Genomic DNA, 22,796 nt, shown 5'->3' on the forward strand with positions numbered 1-22,796 from the left:
CACAGTATTTTTACCTCTTGCTGGTGCTCATCCATTACTCCAGACAGTGCTTTCTGCAATGCCAGCACTTCATGCCTGCAGCACCCAAGGCAGTGGGTATCAGCGACATGGAGCTTCTGAGCACTTGAGATCAGGCAGATGAAAATAAGGAATGAATTAAACTTTAACTTATTTAGCTGCTCTTGAGATACCCTGTGAGAGCTCTGCATTTTTCTCTCCCCATTGACAAGCTTGGTCCTGAAGTCAGGCCCTGCCTCCTGGCACTGGCCCAGCCTCTGCTGCAGGGCACAGGTTGACCCCCTCTCACCTTTTCCCCAGCAAGCCCTCCCCAAGGACTTATACAACATCCTCCACAAACTCCTGTTCCTTCTATCATGACACAAAGCCTCTGGTTCTTGTAGAGGTGCTTCCTGAATACCCAAGATGTGAGGACAGGCTCAAGACACCACTTCATACACACAGGGCATATATATACGGGTCACTCAGGCCTTTTTATTTTGCACACGAACCCACTGGACACCTCAGAGATGACAACCTAGATACACGTGGCTCTGGATACTTGGTGGGAGCGAGGTGAGAATAACAATGATTTGGGCCAAGTACGTGATTAGAGCTAGGGTTTCCATCAGGGCTCCAGATGGTCAGGCATGGCTTCTGCAGCAGGTCTAAGGAAGCGGCGGGGACATCACAGGACGAGGAGAGGGCAGGTAACTACCAGAGGCCCCTGTGGGCATCGGCGGGGGCCTCACACTGCCCGGCGACATCAGACGCAGGTCTAAGGAGCCAACGAGTGACTGCAGGGGCTCGCCCGCCCACAGCTTACTTGGCAAGCGGGTTTCTGAAGCTCCTGCCAGCAAACTTGGCCTTGCTGCCCAGTTCCTCTTCAATTCTTAGGAAGCAGAAAGAGAGATGGGGAGAGAAAGACAGATGTCAAACTTCAATGCAATAAATTTTCCCACCCAAAGAGGTGGTCAAGGACACACTTCTTGCTAGGAACTTGGGGACTCAACCCTCGCTCAGTCTGCCCGACTAATCCCTAAATTTGAGCTTCTTGGAGACACCAGGAATAGAACATCTGGGCTCTCCTCATGCACCTGTTCTCCTTCCTGCCCTGCCTTCCTAATATAAATGGTAGGACTGTGACTTCTTAGAATACTTAAAAAAGAAAAAAAAAAAAAAAAAAGATTTTAAAATGAAAGGATAACCCAGTTTCTTGAACTAATAAGTGGCACAGGGCAAAAAGGCGGGGCGCTCATCAGTGTGGACTTTGGATCCTGATGTCAAAAAAAAAGTCACTTAGTGACAAGAGAGGAGACAGGCTAGATTAACAGACCCAATGTTGACACTAAGAAATTACCACTAATCGTGGGAACCATCATGGTAAAGTGGTTATGTTAAAAAACAAAAGTAAGGCTTTATCTGAAATATACACAAGTAAAATCACAAAATACCTGGAATTTGCTTTAAGATTCTCAGAAAAGGATGTAGAGACAAAACACGGAGGAATACGAACAGCGGGTGCATGCACGTGATGGGGAGGGAGTACAGTCTACTATTCACTTATATTTTATACGTTTGGCATTTCCCAGGATAAAGTTTTAAAGATGGGATAATGTGGGAGGACTTATGAAACAGATGTTCCTTTTCCCTTCAAGACTGGAAGAAAAGAACAGAAGGGCAGGTCACCCTGTGTTTAAAGGCAAAGCTTCCCAAGGACAGAAAGGGGAGAGACTAGAGTGTCCGAAGGAGCTGAACACTGGAAACCCTGCCGTTTGCCCTTCAGCAATTTTTCTTTCTTTCTCTGAGCTCTGTTATCCTGTTCACAAAACAAAGCTGTGAAGTCAGAGAATCACTAAGGCCTCCTTGTAGCCCCCCTAAATTCTAGGTTGCAACTGTCCAGAAGGGAGCGGTTCCCTCTCCCACCAGGAGCCACCAGGCAGTCGTGCGGAGCAGGCCCGCTCCAGGGCAGGGCTATCAGGTGCCTGACTGGCCCCAACCTAACACCACTGGGGCCAGGGTGCCTGCCCCACCGCGTACTGCAGAGCACAGATGGGCTCCTCCTGGGGACCAAGCCCACACTCAGCACGGGCAGCCTCTTACCTGAGGATCTGGTTGTACTTGGCCAAGCGCTCGGATCGGCAAGGGGCACCAGTCTTGATCTGGAAGGAGAAAACAAAGGCCACAGCTGCTTACAGTGGACACTGAATCCTCTCGGATGCTTTGGGCAAGGGGAGGGTGCCAGGCATAGAGACAGCAAGGCCTTACTTAAGAAGGCTCTCTGACCTGGGAAGGAGGGAAAGAGGCACCCAGGACTCCGTTCTCTCCACCCCACCCCAGATCTGTGTTCGTGTCAGGGAGCTCCTTACCTGCCCCGTGCACAGCCCCACCACCAGGTCAGCAATGAAGGTGTCCTCAGTCTCCCCGGAGCGATGCGACACCATGACGCCCCACCCGTTGGACTGGGCCAGCTTGCACCTAGGAGCCAGAGAAAACCAGACTGGCATGGCTCCACGGCTCAGGCACTGCAGCGCCCCCCGAGCCCTCAACTGTTGGGACGAGGATAACCTTCAACCTCCCCTAAAGGCCCAAGGACGTTCTCTGCCCTGTAGTCACATTTGGAAACCTAGCGGGTTTAGCCTCCTTGAGAGAGAGGTGTGCGTGTGCCCTGACTTTCTCCACGTGAGATGGAATTGTGAGCGCACGGCCATCCAGCGGTCAAGACCAGGCCACAGCTGCCGAATGTCCCAGTCCCCTGGGGGCCATCGCTAACTTTAAATGCCACCGGGAGTTCCAACCAGGAGCCCCCTCCCCACCACCAGGTTCAGGCCCCTCTCTTCACAAGAGCTGCCCCTGGAGGGAGGGCACTCACGCCTGCAGGGACTCGGTCACAGAGCCAATCTGGTTCACTTTCAGCAGGAGGCAGTTGCATGATTTCTCGCTCACGGCCTTGGCGATCCGCTTGGGGTTGGTCACCGTGAGGTCGTCCCCCACCACCTGGATCCCTGCGCTGGCAGTGAACTTCTGCCAAGCTTCCCAGTCATCCTGGTCGAAGGGGTCCTCGATAGACACCACTGTGGACAGTAGAGTGTGTTTCATCAGGGTGGCCTCCCAGGCTGCTGACCAGCAACACCGCTGGAGCACCACCTCCCCCGAACTGAGGCTCACCTGGCCTCACCCTTCCCACCTGCAGACAGCCTGTCCCTAAAGCAAGTCCTGGAAGGAGTCCGCCCTACCCAGCCCTCCTGTGACAGGGAGCGCGGTCATTGCAATCCTGCAATCCCATGGTCGTGGAGGCAGAAAACCTGCTGCCCAGGGGGTTCTCAGTTTAGTGCCACCGAGAGTAAGAGCAGGGCTGTGGACCCAGAGGGGTGACACTGGGGTGTGCGTTCCAGCCCCATCTCCACCAAGGTGCTCAACCTTAAACACGGGCACTCAGAAGCACTGCCTGGTGTGAGCACCTGTGCCACTGTTGGCTGAGCGCCCCTGGGCAAGTTCTAACCCCTCTCTGCCTCGGTGCCCCCTCTCCCGTGTGCACGAGTGCCCGGCAGTCTTTGCCTCACGCCTGCTCGTTCAGGAGGCTGCTGTAACAGTGACACAGGCGCTCACACCGCGTCGCCACCCGCACCCGCACCCGCAGCCGCAGCCGCCCGGGACACTCACCTGCGTAGTCCCTGATGACACACGCGCTCACACCACGTCGCCACCGCGGGGCGCCACCCGCCACCCGCATCCGCCCGGGACACTCACCTGCGTAGTCCCTGATGACACAGGCGCTCACACTGCGCCGCCACCGCGGGGTGCCACCCGCCACCCGCACCCACAGCCGCCCGGGACACTCACCTGGGTAGTCCCTGATGAAGGACTTGTACAGGTTGGCCAGCTCGTCGGGCGTGATGTACCTGCTGGGGTCATCGGGCGACTTGAAGTCCAGGTCATACTTGCCCGACCTGTAGAACTCAGAGGCAGCTACGTCCATGCCGATGACGACCTTGTCGCTGTAGCCAGCCTTGCCGATGGCATTCTTCAGCAGCTCCAGGGCTGGAAAGAGATGGTGGTGACGACTTTGGAGACCAGGCCAGCTCTGCCCAGTGGGAACCGTAACAGGGAGGATAAGGTGCTCTGGCCGCAACCACCAGTCTCAAGATTCCAGGAACCTTTTTATGTTCTGGGGCAAGAAACCTTTGCTCAGGGCCACAAGTGTATGGCCAAGTTGGAAACTGACTCTCAGAGGCTTTTTGACCGACAAATGCTCCCAAATTTAGCACCAAAGAACAGCTGTGCTGGCCAAGATACAGTTACAGTGACCAGCGGAGATCAGCTGTCCCGAAGAATGGGCTTTAAATAGAGCCAAGACAGAGGACAAGATGGTTAGACAGCATCACCGACTAAATGGACATGAATCTGAGCAAACTCCAGGAGAGGGTGAAGGACAGGAACCCTGGCACGCTGTAGTCCATGGGATTGAAAAGAGTCAAGACACGATTTAAGTGACTGAACAACAAGGCTGACATCCAAGAGGGAGCCCAGTGGACCGACGGGGAACCCCACACCACGGCTCTGCTATCCGGGTCCAGGCTCAGGGTCAGCCTCACTGAGGAGCACTGCCTGTAGGGAAACTGACCAAGACACTGGCTACTGTTGCCCAGCAAAGGTGCCCAAGACTCAAACCACGTGAAACGGCTGGTTTCTTATAAGTTAAAATAGTTGAATGTCAGCTATTGTGTATGATTGACCCAAAGATCAGGACGGACCTTTCCTTACACTAACCATCCCACAAGCCCATGAAATATGCTTGCAATCCTAACTTTTTCTTCTAAAACAAAAAACTCAGCCATGAATTCTTCTCCTAAGACTTCTGTATCCTCTATTCAACTCTCACATTTAATTCTGCATCTAAGGATTCAGAGTGAAACGAAGCATGTGCGGCATTACTGCGGCTGAATGACCTGAAACCTCAGCATGCCAGTATCCTTAAACAGGGAGCAGGCTGCACACTTTTGCCATCGCTGGGGAGCAAGGATGGTAGGAGAACAAACTGCCTCTCAAGCCCACTGTCAGCCCAGTTTAAGCAAATCATCGGGCCATTCAGAAGTCAAATTAATAAGAAAACCTCTTTTTTTTTAAAGGAAGTGCTAGTTTCTTAAATCACAAAGGGTTTTGCGATTTGGTACTTGATGAATGGAAGGTGGAAAAGGCAGACCGGGGGTCGGGAGGGGCGCCGCGGTGCCCAGGGTGGGGGCTCCCCTGGAGCCGCTACCTTCTTTGTTCTCCAGGATGTTGGGGGCAAAGCCACCCTCATCTCCCACGTTGGTGGCATCCTTCCCATATTTCTCCTTGATGACATTCTTCAGGTTGTGGTAAACCTCTGCTCCGATGCGCATGGCCTCCCGGAAGTTTTCGGCCCCAACAGGAAGGATCATAAACTCCTGCATGGCCAGCTTGTTGCCAGCGTGAGAGCCACCGTTGATGACATTGAAAGCCTGTGGGGAGAGAGGAGTATAGCTCCCGGCCCGGAGGGTCTCCCTGCCCCCGGCAGCCCCCAGTGCCGGGCTCCCGCATGGAGCCCGTGCATCAGTGCACTGCAGCCACCCCCACAGGCGCACACAATCCAACACGACAAGTATAGAGTGCCTCTCCCATCGACAATTAAGGAGGTGCGTGCACAGCAGCCAGGTCACCGCTCAAGGTCACTGTCAGCCGGCACCGGCAGAGTTGTCTGCAGCCGAGACCCCCAGAGCCTGCTCGTACCCTCGTGCTGGAGGGTCACATATGGATGAACTGGAGAGGCGGGAGGTCTCAGGGCCCCATGAGAAAGCAAACACTCCCTCCTCTGCACACGGGAAGCTCAAACCAGCTACTCACCGGAACTGGCAGGATGACCTCGGCATTGCCAGCCAAGTCAGCGATGTGGCGGTAGAGGGGCACCCCCTTCTCCACAGCACCAGCCTTGCAGACAGCCAGGGACACGCCAAGGATGGCGTTCGCACCAAACTTGGCTGGAACAGAACAGAGTTAAATGAAGGTATGTCTTACCCACCAGCCTTCCTCCAGCTGGCATTCCCGTCTGGACCACCACTGTGTGCACTCTGGATTGTACTCTGAACCTCTTCATCTCTAAGAAATGCCAACAACCTTCTTCCCACATACACTCATCTGCTCTTCACCCAAAGAGAAAGCCCTTTCTTTGGTCTATGGAACTCTAGCAAGTTCTGCAAATTGCTAGACTATCTAAAGCACAGGCCTCTTCTGAGTAACCCTCCACACCTGCTGCTGTCAGTTGGCTGTACTCCTGATATTTAAAAATGTAATTTATGAACGTGAGGCAAGGACCACAGCTATCTGGTCACATAACTCATCGTTAGGGACGACATGACCTCTCCCCAAGGGACTTCAAGAGTCTTCAGGAGAAGCCACGACCGTCCTGCAAAGGTTCCCCTTGGGCCACTCACACTTATTTTCTGTGCCGTCCATCTCTATCATCAGCTTGTCGATCTTCTCCTGCTCCACGACGTTCAGCTTCTGCAGGGAGAAGGGAGGGTGAGCTGCTTGGACGGAATGGTGCTTCTACCCACATGCCCTGGGCCCTCCTGTCACAGATCCACCAGCCCTGGGAACTGTGCAAAGCCCAGGTCGGTTCTGTGCTTATCCATGTCAGGAGAAAACAGGGAGACACAATACTGCCCTTCACAGGCTGTAAGAGCATCACGTACTTCTCCCAGTATTGTGACTTTGGGGGCCGTAAAACAACAGAACTCATTGTTCTTTATTTGAAGAGCTGTGCTCATCAAAGTCAGTTTCTGCTGTCACTCAGCTGTCCTCAATGAGGACGTCTGAGTATCTGATGGTAGGTAGTCCACAAGACCAAAATAAAAAAATAATAATCATCTTTATTTATTTAATGTTTTACGCCAGGTCGTGTGTGGCATGTGGGATCTTAGTTCCCTGACCAGGGATCAAACCTAGGTCCCCTGCATTGGGAGTGTGGAGTCTTAATCACTGGACTGCCAGGGAAGTCCCCAAAATGTTTGATAACTGACCAAAATGAATACTTTTGGTGAGAGTATAAAGTAACCAAATTGGCATCTTAAAAACTGGCTCAAAGTAATGAAATAAAAGTCAGCGTACTTTAAAAACTTCACAACAGCAAATTATTTATCATCTTTCTTGTGTGTGGAGGGGGCCGGGAGGCTGGGACGGCAGAGCAGTGATGGAAACTCTGCCTGGGGACCAATCACAGTGGGCCACATGGGCCAGCCACAGCAGGCAAGCTGGGAATAGAACCAGCAGAGGTGCCACTTGCCATGGGCACACAGAGTGGAGCTGGGAGAGGGACCACGCCAAGGAGGACACATGGGGCCAGGTTAGGCCACAGGAATCTGGGAGGGAGGGGCTGGAGGGAGGATAAAAGCGACAAAAAGTAGCTGAGCAGGTTGGGCTGTGAGGTCCCCAGCCCCACTTCCTCTACTGCAGCTCTACTTATGTCTGTTTGCCATATTGAGGCTCCAAATAGGATTTTATTTAACAAGAGTTCTGCTGTTGAAACATATAAGGTAATTCTACAGCTCATGAAAAAATCAGTCAGTCGCCACTGAATGGGTACTACATTCAACATCCCTGGGAGTCACCCTTAAAATCTGGATCTTAACTCCCCAGAGGTCAAGATTATTGCTGGGAAACATCAAGGCTCTTAGAGCCTCCTGTCCCTCGAATCCAGTTCCATGCTCTGTTAGACATGGCCACGCAGGCAGAGGGCAGGTCAGCAAAGGCCAAGTAATTCGCATGCAGGACAGGGAAGCCCACCGGCTTCTTTAGCTCTCAGAATAAGCTCTTCTGTAAACAGGAAAGCCCCCTGGCCTGGACTAGGCGGCGGCGCTCTGATAGCATTAATATACATTAGTCATCAGGAGGCGGGTCCTACCTTGCTAACCAGGGCAGGTGCAATAGTTTTATTGATGTGCTCAACAGCCTTTGAGACACCTAGAAGGAATAATCAAATCAAATTACCGACGCTGATGAGAGGCTTGAGCAGCACTGCTGGAGAACCGCTCACCATATTCACCCAAATATTCAGAGACCACCAGAGACCTTCAACGGGACCCCTGGCCCTCTCCTCCCGGAATCGGAGGGCTTTCTGGCCCAGTCTGAGTGCTCTTACCTAGGACCCCCAGGGGTTAGAGCCACACACAGAGCCGCCAAACAGTGTCTGGAGGGAGGTTAGTTGGCAAGACCATGCACTGGACAGGCCAGCCGCAGAGGCTAAAGGACGCCCCGTGTATTACCTGAGTGCACAAGGCTGGTGCCAGGAACTCGTTAATATACTTAACAGGTCTGGAGACACCTGACCAGCAGAGATTGACAGAGAAGGAAAAAAGAAAGACTCAGAAGAGAACAGGTTTGTGAAGGGCACTGAGTGAGAGAAAGAGAGGAAACAGGAAGGTGGGGAGAAGGCAGTGGGGACCATGCATTCGGCCTCATCCTAACTGGGGTGGGGCGCGGTCCTCCTGCCGTGGACAGGCGTCCACCTGGGCTGCCAGCGAGACCCCTCAGGAGAGCTCTTTACAGAAGCTGCCCCCTGCAGTGGAGCCGCCGTGACCCTGGCCCTGTGTCCCCCTCAACCTGACCTCACTCGCTGTTGTCCCTCCGATGCAGTATCCCTGGACCATTTTCTTCATCTCCCTCCCCTGGAAGGTTGGCAGCCAACTCGTGCCCTCTACCTCCTTACAGTGTGGTCCTTGGGAGGGCCATGAACCATGACACAGCCTGTGTTCCCGCCTTCTCTCCAGAACCAATTCCCATCCGCGGGGTGACACCACTCCGTGGAGAGTGCAGTCCAGCCCCGTCTGCTTTTCTGTGACCTGGCCTCTGCCAGAGAGACGACTGCTCTATCCATGATGAGTCGGAAGCCTCCACCCCGAGACCACACCCCAGCAAGAGGCCAGCCGGCCAGGAAGGCCCTCAGAGCCCTCCTGGAGGACGAGAGGCTTCTCCTGAGGACTACCTAACGTGTCTTCTTCTCCCTCGTTCCCTGGCCCAACCAGGAGTTCTTCACAGACTGGAGACAAATCGCAGGAGAAAGAAGAGTGAAAATGCCTGCCCTGGGTTACAGGCTTAGGGACCCTGGCATCAGTCAGCCAGCTCTCTCTCCCTTGGGTGGTACACATGCTCGCCATCCATACCCTGGGCCAAATCAGAGGTCTCCCACCCTCAGATGCGAGCTGTAGGGAGGAGGGAAGCCATGGCTGACAGGGCCGAGCCGGCCTGGGTCTGCGCTCACCTTTCCCCATGTAGCGCGTCTTATCATTGTCCCGGAGCTCCAGGGCCTCATAGATTCCAGTTGAGGCGCCACTGGGCACAGCAGCTCTGAAGAGACCTGGATGTTAAGAGAGGGAGGGGGGAAATGTTTACTAATGATTAAGCAATGACTCTCAGATCCCTCCTGGCACAGAGGGCATCTGCCCTCAGGAAATGGTCACTTCCTCCCAACATTGGGGAGACTCAGATGGCTGTTCCTCCGGCCTCCTGTGCTTTTATGACTTTATACCGAAGACCCTACAGCAGAGCTGATGAATCTCTCTAGTTTAAAGATAAAGGTCTAGAGCAGAGCTTCTCCAGTTTTAACATGCGCACACAGCACCTGTGGGTTAAAATGCAGATCCTGAGACATGACAGGACATTTGAGTCCGCATCTCTGAAATCTCCCAGGTGGTGCCCTGCAGCTGGCCCATGGACCACCCCCAGCCACACAGTCCAACAGAAGCACCATAAATCCATTTGCGGGATTTGTCATGTTCTAGGAGCTAGTAACCCACAGAAACACCAAGCTATTTTAGACAGTCTGGCTAGAGAGCACTGTTGCTAAGCTTCCCTTAGACAACTGAGATCGCGTTGCTAGCTTTCAAGTTTGGAAGGCGATGGCTCAAGAGGAATCTCTACAGTTCATGTGCCTCAGCTTAGGCAGCACTGAATGCTATTTGGAGGTTCTCTGCCTAACAGGACAGGCTGGAAGAGAAAAGGAATAAGGACAACAAACGCGCAGAGTTAATGACACTAGAACCCAATCACAGTCCTGCAGATAGAGAAACCGGCCGCCTGGCTAAGCCTAGACTGTGGAGCAGAAAGTGGCAGCTGTCCTTGGAGGACAGACGGGGTCAGGAAAGGTACTGCAGAGATCTGGTTACATGGGGCAGACAGGGTTAGGGGAGCAGGAAGTGCAGGCAGCCTTCTTGAAACTGTCAGGGATTTCCCCTCTGAGAACTGGCGGGTGCGGGGATGTGAAGGCAACTCAACTGAAGAGGAAAAGACCAACCAAGTATCTCAGTCACACTTGGTTACATGCTTGTGTCACCACATGATGGTGTGAGCAGCTGGCCACATGTTCTTCTTTGTATCCAGCCCCTGGCTTTCCCTGTATCCATCAGCCCTGGACGAGGTGAAGACACGATGGAAGTAAGAGTGACTCTATGGTCATCTATGGACTTTGGCTGATAACAAGTAAGTGTAACCTTGACTCTAACAAAGGTTAGTCTAGGTGAAGAAGGTCAACTATGGATTTGGGGTGATAACGTGTCAATGCAGGTTTGACTCTACTGCTCAGGTGAGAATGTTGATGGTGGGGATGGGGGATAGATGGGAACACTCTACTTTCCACTTGATTTTGCTGCGAACCTAAAACTGGCCTAAAAAATAAATTCTAATAAAGAAGTGATGAAAGGTTCTTAACAAATTTATGATTTCCTGGCCTTTTTATTCTTCCTGAAAAGGATTAAAACACATAAGAGAAAGTTCCATTCATTTAAATGTTAAGACATTAATTTTAGTCATTTTAAAGAGTTTCAAAGAAAATGCCTCCTTCTCAACAATCTTCTAGCACCCTGGGTCTTTTTTCCTTGTTCAAAGTCCGTTAATTTCCAAGTGGAAAGTTCCACTCTCTACGTGAGCCAGTCTCATAAACTGAAAGGAAATTCTTGCAATCTGAGAATCCACAAGGCACATGCCCAGAAGCAATGGTGTTCTCATGGCAACCCCCACAGTAACCACAGGTAGACTTCTGCTGGATGAATCTAGACTTGAGGGGCCTTCACTTTCTGGGCAAGGGGGAAGGCAGGACAGGAAGGGATGGGCTGGAGGTTCCTCTGCCAGGCCTGTGATTCAGACCATGACTCAGCTCTGACTGGCAGGTCTGTGCTCGGCACCACTGGGTGCCTCTCTGCCTGAAGCTCCCTTTCTAACTTCATGCACTTGGGCCATTTAGAAAATGGCTGAGATGTTGCTGGAGGTAACACAGGGGCTAGGGAAGCACCAGATTTTCTTAAAGTAAAAAAGATGAAGGAGGGAAGATTTTAAGGGGGTCCCATTCTATTCTTTTCGAATGTGGGCAAATCCTTCCTATGTGGACTTATAGTGAGGTAAAAATACCAACCTCTGGAATGTCCCAACACCCCCAAGTAAAAACTGTCCCTGATCCTCTAAGAGTGATTTCTGGAAGCAGAGATAAGAGCGCTATATATACCCTTATACTCCCCTAATCTCTTTCCTTTTCAAGGAAGATCCATCCTACCACACCGTGCCTACTTATTTGGTCACAACAAGCTGTGAGGCAAAGGAGTGACAGGCCCTTTTAGGGACAAGGTATCACCTTACCTCCCTACCTCAGTGACCTAGGAGCTGACCTGTGCCCTGCTCTAAATACCAAGAAGCACAAGGGCCTGTTGCCTCCCAGCTTCAGAGCACAGCCTACCAGCACCACAGCCTACCAGCACGTGTAGATCAGAAAGAAAGGCTTTCCAGACCACAAGCTGTTTCTTGCCTAAGGCTGTCATTTGAAGCTTTAAAAAAAAATGGAATGTGGTGCAAGGGACTATAGGAACAAAGGTGGCACATACCTTTCGCGGTGAAGAGATCAACCTCAACGGTGGGGTTCCCACGAGAGTCAAAGATCTCTCTGGCATGGACCTTCAGGATGGACATGGTGACTTTCTGCAGGGAAACACAGTTCACGTTTTCCATGAACCATAACGAAACCTCAGCTCATTATTCACGGGGTCATGTCTGAGGATTCCTAGACTAGGAAGAGTCTGCATATAACTAAAAATTAATGTAGGAAGGGTGACTAGAAAATGCCTGCTGGAAAGCAGTGGGAATTGTTCCTAAAAAGTAGGTGGGGGGCAGCTCTGAAAGGCCCTACTAACTCAGGGCTGGTCCTGCAAGCAAAGAAAGCCTGACCACATGTGTGCTGGTGGGATTGAAAAAAAATAAACTACAGGAGGAAAATCTGGTTTGTAGCAGAACAGTGAATTAAAAGCTGGAAACACAATTCATCAGGTAACTTGAGGGATCAGGAGGATCTTTAATCGGTTGATATAGGATAATCAGAAATTATGAGTTTGGAAGGGAGGAGTGAGCTTCTTGGTCGATGTGCTGTGAGCTTTGCCAATTTCTGAGCCTTTCAAACCTCACAGTGCTTGGGTTTTCAGCAAGACAGGGCACAATAATAACGTTATCTAATAACGTTTTTCTTTCAATGGGCACTTCACCCCATCTAAAAATCTTAATTATGAAAGTCATGAATTGTACCTAGAGAAACGATTTTTTTGAGCACCAGGATATGCCAAATGAAGAAGTTTCCTTTGAAAACACCTTAAAAAAGGTGGGGGTTGCAGCTACAAAGAGTAAATATCAAGAGCTAAAAAAAAAAAAAAAAGTCCTTTTCTTGCTTTCCCTCCCAGGGGATCTCCAAGGAATAAACTAATTGAACAACTTGTAAGACAGAGGTAGACATCTAATCACTGTTCAAAAGCCATTATCTAACTGGGCCCTCCTCCAGTTATCTTCTCTGGAATGTTCTGAAGCAGCAAATGGTATCTTCTTAAGTTTCAAAATTAGACATGAAGTCACATGCGCGGCTTTGTCTTTGTAACAATGGAGTTTTTATTCATTAGCCAATAAAAAGACAAAAAGGCAAATTTGCTTAAATTTTTTCTCATTTTAAAATTCTAGTTAACTTTGGGGTTTGGGCAATCATACCTGTGTAACATTTATCACTGCCAAAAAGTTCCCTTAGGCCATTTCCAGTCACTGTCCCCTCATCCTCAGACCACCACTGATTTACTTTACAGCTTTTAGATACACTTTTAAACACATCTTCATTTCACTACCTCATCACACAGTTGTAAGATTTCATTTTTGGTTTCCTTTTAGTGATATAAGACAAAATGATCAACTTATTTCATGATGTAAAAATAAAATTCAACTTATCTTTAAATTGTATAGAAAAACTTTTCTCCCAAGTTATTAAAATGCTATGAGCACAGAGAGAGACGAAGGTGTGTCTGACTGGGAGCCTGCTCGGCTTTTTATCGGTCTAGACTGAACCCCGGACCAGGGGCAGCATGGGCAGACCGGGCAGCCGGGGCCTACACGTGCCCCGGAAGCAGGTCAGTCGGCTGCCCACACCGCTCAAGGGGAAGACCACATTGCAGAGGAAGCAGCGAACAAGATTTCGTAAAATACATCCTTTTTATGTCAGATCAGGGGCTGACTGTTGGTGGCCAGCCCGGGGAGCCGAGAGCGGCTCGTGCCCGACCTGGGTGAGGTCGCCAGGAGGGCTTCCCAATGACTCCCTGGCTCCGCGGCAGTCTCTTCCAGGACAAGCGCCTTCTAAACCTACATTAGTCCCTGCTCATTCCGGAGCAGCGACGGGCTGGACACCTAGGCGCCAGGCCGGGGGCCACCAGCGGGAGGCAGGGGCGCGGGGCCCGGAGGGGGAAGTTGCAGCTTCGCGGGAATTGCTCCTTTATCGGCCTCTTTGTCCATTTTCGTAAGGGCCTGGCTTTAATGAGCACACAGGTTGGACCTGGAGCGCTTCCCAAACCTTCCACCCTCGCCGCCTGCTGTCTTGGTGACTGCGTGTTGTACCCCTGATCTCCCGGGACAGTTACGCGGGCCCGTAAACCGTAATCTCAGGCTAAGCTGCACTTTCCCCTCCGGAGAAACCGGGCGCGGTGCCCCAGAGTCGAGCCGCGACTCTGGCTAGGGAGGCCAGTCGCGAGGGCGGACCCACCCCTTCCCCATCCCAGCCGAACCCCCCACCCGCAGTCTGACCGGCAGGAGCGCCCGCGAGCCCGGGGGACCCACGCGGCGCCCGCGCGGGCGCTTGCTCGGCAGCCCTTCCTCAAGTTCTCACCCGGCCGCCGGAGGTCGCCGCCCTAGAGAGAGGGAGAGGGTGCTGCTGACACAAAGGATGAGCGATAAGTGGCAAACTCCGAGAGCTCCGACTACCCCGAGCTCCTCTCCGCGCCGCTGGACAGGACTTCCTGCCCAGCCCGGAGGGGACCCCGCCCACTCCCCGCCCCCTCAGCGACGCCTTGCCATTGGCTCAGCGCGCCGTCACTCGGTCTCTCGTCCGAGGGAAGGGAGGAGCTGCGGCCGCTGCGGATGGTTAGAGGGAGCGACATACCAGGGAGGTGGGGCTGGACCGGGCTGGGGCGTCCGCACTGCCCCAGCAAATGGGTGGGAGTATGGACGAGCCCCAGTGTCGGGCCGAGGTTCCCCCCCCCCGGCGGAGAGGAATCTGTGGCTCTGGGGCCCCGAGGGAGAGGAGGGGCGGGGCAGCGCGGCCGGCATGAGGACTCGGGGTTCCGTCACGTACTCCGAGTCCCGCACGCACGCAGCGTCACTCCGGCGCCGCACGTCCGGCCCACGACCTTGGTGACGACCTTCGCGGCCTGTCCTTCCTGGCCGCCCCACCCCCCTCGCCCGGCTGCGCGGTGCTGGAGACCCCAGGGAGACGTTGGCGGCCGCGTGCCCCTACCCGGTTCCCGGGCCGCGGAGCCGGTAGCCTAGCCACGTGCGCTCACCCGCGCCTGCGCCCTGTGCTCCCGGCCGCCCGCCAAGGTGACACGGTCCCTTTGTCCTTGTGCGTCGGTCACACATGAGTTATCAGGCCAAGATAGCGGAAAGGATGTTCACTTTGTCTTAATTGCAGCTCATTCTTTTTGAGCGCTTCCTATGGCCTAGGCACTTCTCCATGTGCGTGCCCAGGGTTAGTTCATTCTGAGGCTCTTGTTAATGTTGAATCTTAAAAGGAGGCCCCATCCCTCCCTTTCTCATCCATGTGAACCATACTTGTCCTGGTTTGTGTGTGTGTGTGTGTGTGTGTGTGTGTGTGCGTGTGTTAGTCTCAGTCGTGTCCGACTCTTTGCGACCACCATGAACTGTAGCCCACCAGGCTCCTCTGTCCATGGATACTGGAATGGGTTGCCATTTCCTTCTCTAGGGGATCTTCCCGACCCAGGAATGGAACCAGGATCTCCTGCATTGCTTGCTGATCCTTTACCGTCTGAGCTGCTAGGGGAGCCTTGGTTTGGCAGTGGAATTTCACACAGATCCTGGGGGATTTCTCAAAGTTCAAAACAGGCAATATTCCTCAGTGGTCTGACAAATGAAAAATAGACAATAGTATATGTAGTTGTTTTACTCTCTGCTGAAGAAAGAACTGATTCCTGTTTTAAATCAGTTCTTCAGTACATCCCCACCCCACCCCAAACACTCACACTCAAGGGAGGGCTTCATTTTCCAATAAGAATTATTTGTACTTTCTTAGTGCTCCTCTTGGTAATTCAGAGAGCTAAATCAGTGTCATACATCTTCAGGTTTAACACATTGCATAGAGAGATCAAAGTGTGTATTCAAATTATTATTTCTTCTTGTCAGCTGCAAAACCTGCTTTTCTTCCTTAATCCCTAGCTTTGGATAAAGCTGAAGGCCTACTGACTAAGAAGAAAGAACTTTAGGATTAAATTCAGCAAAAAAGCAACAAGGAAATTGTAAAATGTTTGCCAGAGAATTACATGAATTTTGCAAGCAGAGTTTGTGATTTCCCCAACAATACACTGATGTTTCAGACTGCTTAAAACCAAGATCCCAGCCCCATGACTCAGCAGCTAAATCAACAGCCACCATCTCCTAAACCTTAAGAGTTCTACAGAAATCAGACAATTACAGCTTTTATTTTCAGAGCAATTCTAAGGTGTGGCCCTGAAAGGGCTCCAGAACAATCTCATTTTCTGTTAAAATGGTTAGAGAGATAAAGATAGAAAAACATGGCTCTTATAACAGCTCTCTGGCCACAACCAGTGATTTCTTCGCAGGAAATCAAATGTAGAACATGATCTCAGACTGCTGCTATTGCAAGATTCTTGGAGGCCACTCCACAGCGTTTTTGAGCCAGCACTTCGACCTCAAATAGGAGCTCAAATGTTAATGATTAGTAGAGATGTCCTCCTATCCTTTCCAAAATTCACAGGCTGCCAAATATCCTGCCTGTCTCCACGGCTCCTGAGGATTTGTTAGCAGGCTGTGGGACTCATAGGTGCCTTCAGTCCAGTGCAGGCCATCTACTTTGTTACAGGCGTTTAGTTATTATTGATCACTGACAGTATGCTGGGTGTGCAGTTTTAGTGCAGTGGCAGACCAAAGGCACTCACTCGCCTTGCTGGTGGGCAAGGAGGAAAAATGTGTATGCAAGGCTCTTATGGGAAGATACCTACTGCAGGTAGGGACTGCATGACATTTGCAGAGGGAACGCCAGGATTGAGGGAAGACGAATCTTCAGCAGCCTGTGACCCACCTAGGTCATAGTGATTCTGTCTGTGGTCTGCACACCCCTGGTTGAAAACTGCTGGTCAGTGGAATAGGTGGCACACCCTTTTTGGGAGGCAGGTCTTTACCCAGATAGGAAACTCCAGGGTTAGAGAGGAAGGCCTAGGGAGATAAGAGTTCAGAGTAGTGTAGAAGGACCTCAGGGTATCTAGGCGGATCGCCCCTCCTAACAGTCTAGAAAGTTTCTGTGTTTACCTCTTTGAACAAGGAATGTCACCTGCCTTATCAGTAACCAAAGGATGTTACTTTGCCAACAAATGTCCCTACAGTCAAAGCTATGGTTTTTTCCAATAGGCATATACGGTTGTGAGAGCTGAACAATAAAGAAGGCTAAGCACCGAAGACTTGATGCCTTCATACTGCGGTGCTGGAGAAGACTCTTGAGAGTCCCTTGGACAGCAAGGAGATCAAACCAGTCAATGCTAAAGGAAATCAACCCTGAATATTCATTGGAAGGGTTGATGCTGAAGCTCTAACACTTTGGTCATCTGATGTGAATAGCTGACTCATTGGAAAAGTCCCTGATGCTGGGAAAGATTGAAGGCAGGAGGAGAAGGGAACAACAGAGGATGAGATGGTTGGGTGATATCACCAACTCAATGGACATGAGTTTGAGCAAGCTCTGGGAAATAGTCTAGGACAGGGAAGCCTGGCAAACTGCAGTTCATGGGATCATAAAGAGTTGGACACAACTGAGCCACTGAACAACAAAGGATGTTACAACCATCAAGCCATCAGCCACTGCAGCCACCTCAGCACTCAAGAGGGGATTCAGGATAGAGAAGAATAGGATACCTGCCCTAGAGAGTTATGGAATAATTTCATTCAGCCTAGTCTCTTGTATCTTCTTGTACATAGAAAAGTGCTGAATTCATTAACTTAAGATGTCCCATTTTTCTTTAATTAGCAGTAATCTTGATGTTTGGTTACCTGAGTTGTTTTTGTTTTTTCAAAAACTCTTATATATCCTGGCTCCTCCCATACCTCTTTGGAGTAGTCCCTCAGAGCTATCTGAGAGGCTGTATCCTGGGCTTAAGTCCTCAGTAAACCCACTAAATAAAACATAATCCTCAACTTTTAGGTAGTGCATTTTTCCCATCCTACACACTAAGTATTTCACATATACCAAAGACTGCCTAAAATATATCTGATGTAAAAAAATAATAAATGTCTGTGTACCTAACTTACCAGCTTAAAAAATGGGGTACTGGCAATGCCATTTGTGTCCCCTGTATATTCTTCCCTGGCCCCAAAAGTAGCCACAATCCTAAATTTTGTGTTTACTTTTACCTGGCTTTTCTCTGCAGTATTTAAATATGTATTGAACTTTATATAAATGGCATTGTACTGTTTGTGGCCTTTGCTACAATATTTTTTTTGCTCCACTTGACATTTGTGAGCTGGAGATAGTTTGTTTTGGTGCTGAATAGTATTCCATTGTGACTATCCACATTTTCCTATCAATATATATTTGAGTTCCCTGATTCTTTGTCTTGTTAATAACAACATTGCTACTATGAACTTGGTTTAGAATATCTCTTGAGTATAGGTGCAAGAGTTTCTCTAGGACAAATACTTAGGACTTCGTTTTCCAAAGTATTCTTTTGAGACTTCCCTGGTGGTTCTGATCTCCAGTGGCCTCAGCCTGTAATGGCTTGGAGCAGAGCTTGGGTTCCCAGGGAGAGACTTAGGCCAGGTCGTAATGGTGTGAGTACCAAATCCTAGCCACTAGACCAGTGATCAGTGACAAGGGCTCTGGCCCTTCAGCTTTGCAGAAAGGAAATTCCACAGAGACAGTAGTTAAGCAAGTAAAGTATTAGGAGAAAAAAAGAGTACAGCATATATAGATAGACACATGGGCAAACTTAGAGAGTCACAGAGTTGCACCCTCCTGGCTGTTTAAATCACGTATATGGGATATTTCTTCCAGTGTTCTTTGGTCGACCATTTTGATTTGCCTGGTTCCATATTTAGTATATCTCAGGATCCTTCCATGTGTGTGCATGCGTCTCTTAGCTAAGACAGATTCTGCCCAAAAAAGCCTAGGGGTAGGGCATCCTTTATGCTTCCTTGGTAGTTCAGATGGTAAAGAATCTGCCTGCAGTGCAGGAGACCTGGGTTTGATCCCTGGGATGGGAAGATCCCTGGAGGAGGTCATGGCTACCCACTCCAGTATTCTTGCCTCAAGAATCCCATGAACAGACCATGGGGTTGCAAACAGTCGGATATAACTGAACGACTAACACTTTCTTTTCAGAGCATCCTTAGAGGTTGCTCCCCTTTTGACCTCCAAGGAGCTTTTCTGCGCACAAGTGGTCAAGGAGGTCTCCAGACTTCAGGAATGAGAAATATGTGGTCTGAGGAGGGCCCAGCCTCCTCCCTTAATTGTCCTGCTATTCTTGTCTTGGAGTTTTGGCCCTCAGGGAATGAATTTCCAATGGCTTTACCATGGGGTGACCCCTCTACCTCCTGCCTCAGTCCAGTGGCTAAGACTCCACACTCTTAATTGCAGTAGGCCCGGGTTCAAGCCACGCCACAGCTAAAGATCCCCCATGCTGCAGCTGAGACCTGGTGCAGCCAAGTAAATAAATATTTTTCAAAACCGAACAAAGTATTTGTGTTTTCATGAGAGATGGAATATTTCCTGCCGTATCAGCAAACAAGGATGTCACAGTCACCAACAGTTGCAGCCACCATGGAGGTGAGCCCTGAGGGAACTCAGAAGGAAAGAATACCTGCAATTGAGCAGCCTTCCGACTACAGCCACCGCCTGGAGAGTCCTGAGTCAGCCCAGGATGTGAAGACGGGATACTGGCCCCAGATAGCTGAGGTGCGTATCAAAGAAATGATTTCTGTGAGACCAGACTCGCGTCTTCCCACACATAGTAAAGGACTCAATTCCTTAACTTGAGATATCTGGTTTTCTTTAATTAACAATAACCTTTTGATGTTCAGATCATTTGCCCTTTGTTACAAAACTTCTATATAACTTGGCTCCCCTCCTCACCTCCTCAGGTCAGTTCTCTCAGGGTAACTTGAAATGATTCTCCTGGGCTTGAAGTCCTAAAAATTCCCACTAAAGAAAGCGTAACTCTCAACATTCAGGTTGTGAATGTTTTTTAAGTCCACAACCAGAAGTGTACATGAGTTTTGACCTGGATGGAAAAAATAAAATTCTGCTCTTCCTTTGGAATATTTTTCTAGAAATTTGATCAATTTTCAATAACCCCCTTTCTAAGTCTTTTGCTTAAGGAAACCTGTGTAAACTCTGTAAATTATAGTCAGCATTCTACCCCATCATGGTTTTGAGGGCACCTCTTAGGGCTCCCTGCTGTCTGTCCATAGTCCCTCCTTTGCCTTCCAAAGTCTGCTGTGGAGGTAGGGTGCGGATAAGGCAGATGTTTGGGGAGGCACTTATCAGTGGTTCCCAAATGAGGGGAGTAAGGAGCAGAGGGGTTAAATGAAGAAACCCCAGGACTGAGGACTGAGAGCAGCTAATGAAGGTGGGGAGGCAGATGGGACCTAAGAGGAGCTCTGCACTAGCCAGAGAAAATCTCAGTGGAGGCTTGCTATCTTGTGTCAAAACAATTCTGTGAGGATCCGCTGTGCCTCAGCTCCTTTATCTTTGAAATGGGTGTGAAAAGACCACCCTCTGGAGGCAGTTCTGAGCTGTCACTGCCCCAAGTGGCTCTTATCAGTTTGGGAATCACTGCTTACAGCTGGAATGGAGGCCTGCAAGGCACTGATAGCTCTAAACAGCAGCTGCATTTGGCCCCCTGCCCCAGCAGTTTTCCCTTTTCATCTCTATCCTTTCCCATCCCCTTTTCCTCACAGTTTTTAAGGTTTTCTCTTGAAGGGAGGCCCAGAGTAACTGCAGCCCAGGGGCAAAGAAACCTTGATCTATCTATCAGCCAGGCTGGTGGCTCTCCTAGAGACTATGATACTAACCAGAGTCCTTGGCCTTCCCCAATCAATAGAAATTGACTAGAGGCCAGACAAGAAATCCATGCAAGGCTTTATTGGGCTTTATTACACTAGCTGCAAGAGGGAGCGAAAAGCAGCAGCAGGGGCAAGCTTGTTTCTTATATGGGATGAGGGTAGCGGTGGGTCTGATCACAGTGGTGGCTTAGTTGTTCTGCCCCCATTAGGTGGTGGTGTGTGCAAGAGCCGTGTGCACTGCCCTGCTTCTCCCAACACCCAGGTTTTGCTCCTGGCTCTTCAGAAATGGCCGTTGGGTTTTTTGTCTTTTTGTATCTTGTGGTCCTAGATTTGCCCCAATTGCCCATGCACACAGTTATTTTCAGTACCATATAGTTTCTTTGTATTTCGTAGCTTGAGGAGGAGAGGTTTGTCCAGGTACCAGCATTGCAGCTCTGCTGCCAAGGGTCCCAGGTCCCAGGCCCATCTCAACAGGGGTACGGGACCCTCGGATGGCAGACTCCAAAATGCCAGTCACTGTGAAGGAAAGAGAAGTCATGCAATAGGGAAGAATAAGTCTGACTCCATATTAGATCTGTTTCTTTAACTTCTGTATTCTATTGCTTTTGCTTTGCTTTAAGAATGTTGCCTATAGGGGATTCCCTGGCAATCCAATGGTTAGGACTTGGTGGTTGGCATTTTCACTTCCAGGGCCTAGGTTTGATCCCTGGTTGGGGATGTAAGATTCTGCAAGCTATGTGGCATGGCCAAAAAAGAAATAAATGTCCGTAGCCTGAAATATACAGGCTAATCCATTCTCAAGGCTCTGACCTTAAGGATATAACACTTTCTCACTTATACAGAAATTAAAAGTTGCACAATAGAGACAAATATTTGTCTTAGTGGACATTTAGAAGAACATCATGGCCTGACCTATGTGGACAACTACTAGAACAAAGGATTTCTACACCAAGAAGATTGTATCAACTAACCACGCCCCTTCCTCACCTTGTTTTTAAAAATGCTTTTCTGAAACCCTGGAGTTCCAGCTTTTGGGGGGCATGAGCCACCTGTCGCCTTGCGTGGCCCTGCACTAACCTTCCTCTGTTACAATTTCGGTATTGTTTGGCCTCACCGTGTGTCAGGCACCTAAACCTTCCCTCGGTAACAGTCAAGTGGTGCAGTATGTGAGCTCCAGAGGGCAAACAAGAGCCAGGTTTTTCCTCCAGAAGTAAGAGGAGGGAATTCCCTGGTGGTCCAGTGACTAACACTCCACGCTCCCAAGGCAGGAGGCCCAGGTTCGATCCCTGATTGGGGAATTATATTGTACATGCTGCAACTAAGACCCGGTGCAGCCAATTTTAAAAAAGGAAGTGACCCTTTGTGATTCACTTACAGTAGGGTTTCAGTGGAGGCTTTGCATGGATGGCCTGATAATGAGAAAATGCTTCCTCCTCCTATCAGTGGTTGATAACATTAGGGGAAGCCTTGTTATCTGCCAGGTGTAACTCTGTAGCCCATATAATCCTGTTCCATGCGGTCATTTCTGCTTTTCAAAGCACAGAGACGTGAGCTGAGCTGACCAAGCCCAAAACTAGTGAACAGCCGTGGTGGACGAACCTGGCTCCCAGCCCTCGCCCCCAGACACTCAGCATCCTGCTCTCCCAAGATGAAGTTCCACTTGCCCTTGGATCTGAATGAGATGCCACAACATTCAGTCCAAAAATCCTTCCCTTAATTTGCACATCCTCCCCATGACTATAAGCAGGTGGTGGTGGTGGTTTATTCGCTCAGTTGTGTCCTACTCTTGTGACCCCATGGACTATAGCCCGCCAGGCTCCTCTGTCCATGGGATTTCCCAGGCAAGAATAACAGAATGGGTTGCTATTTCCTTCTCCAAACTATGGCCATGCACAGAATTTAACCACAGCAGCATCAGGTTTTGAGAAATAGGGCTCAGGAAGACCTCATATCTGCGGTGTTCTCTTAAAGGTTTGCAGCCGGAGGAAGAGAGCAGCCTGCAGAGTGGGAGTGGCAGTTGCACTGTATCGCAGTTTGTGTTGCAGTTACAAACTGTCCCCAATCCCACACTTGTGGTGGCATTGCTGGCATTTCCTAAACAAAAGGGTAGAAACTCTGATTTTCTCCAACCCTTGACAGTTCCCATGAAGCGAAGTCTGCAGAGTTTCTGTGTTGGAATTCCCTGATATATTTGTTCT

The 22,796-nt window shown here is 50.1% G+C and overlaps 1 protein-coding gene across 3 annotated transcripts; it reads right to left on the minus strand.

The window, feature by feature from the left end:
- Window positions 1-472: 472 nt before the first annotated feature.
- Window positions 473-14,340, minus strand: ENO1 (enolase 1). 3 transcript variants are annotated; one of them, XM_006076681.3, is made up of 12 exons: window positions 14,183-14,340; window positions 11,883-11,976; window positions 9,275-9,370; window positions 7,919-7,977; window positions 6,450-6,519; window positions 5,863-5,996; window positions 5,258-5,480; window positions 3,841-4,038; window positions 2,870-3,071; window positions 2,367-2,475; window positions 2,101-2,159; window positions 473-889 (listed from the first exon to the last, which is right to left on the minus strand). In XM_006076681.3, the coding sequence occupies exons 2-12, from the start codon at window positions 11,965-11,967 to the stop codon at window positions 820-822; spliced, it is 1,305 nt and encodes a 434-aa protein (XP_006076743.1). In that variant the 5' UTR covers window positions 11,968-11,976; window positions 14,183-14,340; the 3' UTR covers window positions 473-819. The 3 variants fall into 3 exon arrangements, with proteins under 3 accessions (XP_006076743.1, XP_006076744.1, XP_044798898.2); XM_006076682.3 differs by lacking the exon at window positions 7,919-7,977 and adding an exon at window positions 8,280-8,338; XM_044942963.2 differs by lacking the exons at window positions 473-889; window positions 2,101-2,159; window positions 2,367-2,475; window positions 2,870-3,071 and adding an exon at window positions 3,542-3,660 and having other exon boundaries at window positions 3,748-4,038.
- Window positions 14,341-22,796: the final 8,456 nt, after the last annotated feature.

The sequence above is a fragment of the Bubalus bubalis genome, chromosome 5 (genome assembly GCF_019923935.1).
Source record: "Bubalus bubalis isolate 160015118507 breed Murrah chromosome 5, NDDB_SH_1, whole genome shotgun sequence".
NCBI classification, from domain to species: domain Eukaryota; kingdom Metazoa; phylum Chordata; class Mammalia; order Artiodactyla; family Bovidae; genus Bubalus; species Bubalus bubalis.

Coding starts and splice junctions, on each gene's coding strand:
- ENO1 (XM_006076681.3), bottom strand. CDS start 11,967: ATGTCCATCCTGAAGGTCCATGCCAGAGAGATCTTTGACTCTCGTGGG. Junction 9,371..11,882: donor TGATCTCTTCACCGCGAAAG/GTATGTGCCACC, acceptor CTTAACATCCAG/GTCTCTTCAGAGCTGCTGTG. Junction 890..2,100: donor AAGTACAACCAGATCCTCAG/GTAAGAGGCTGC, acceptor CTGCTTCCTAAG/AATTGAAGAGGAACTGGGCA.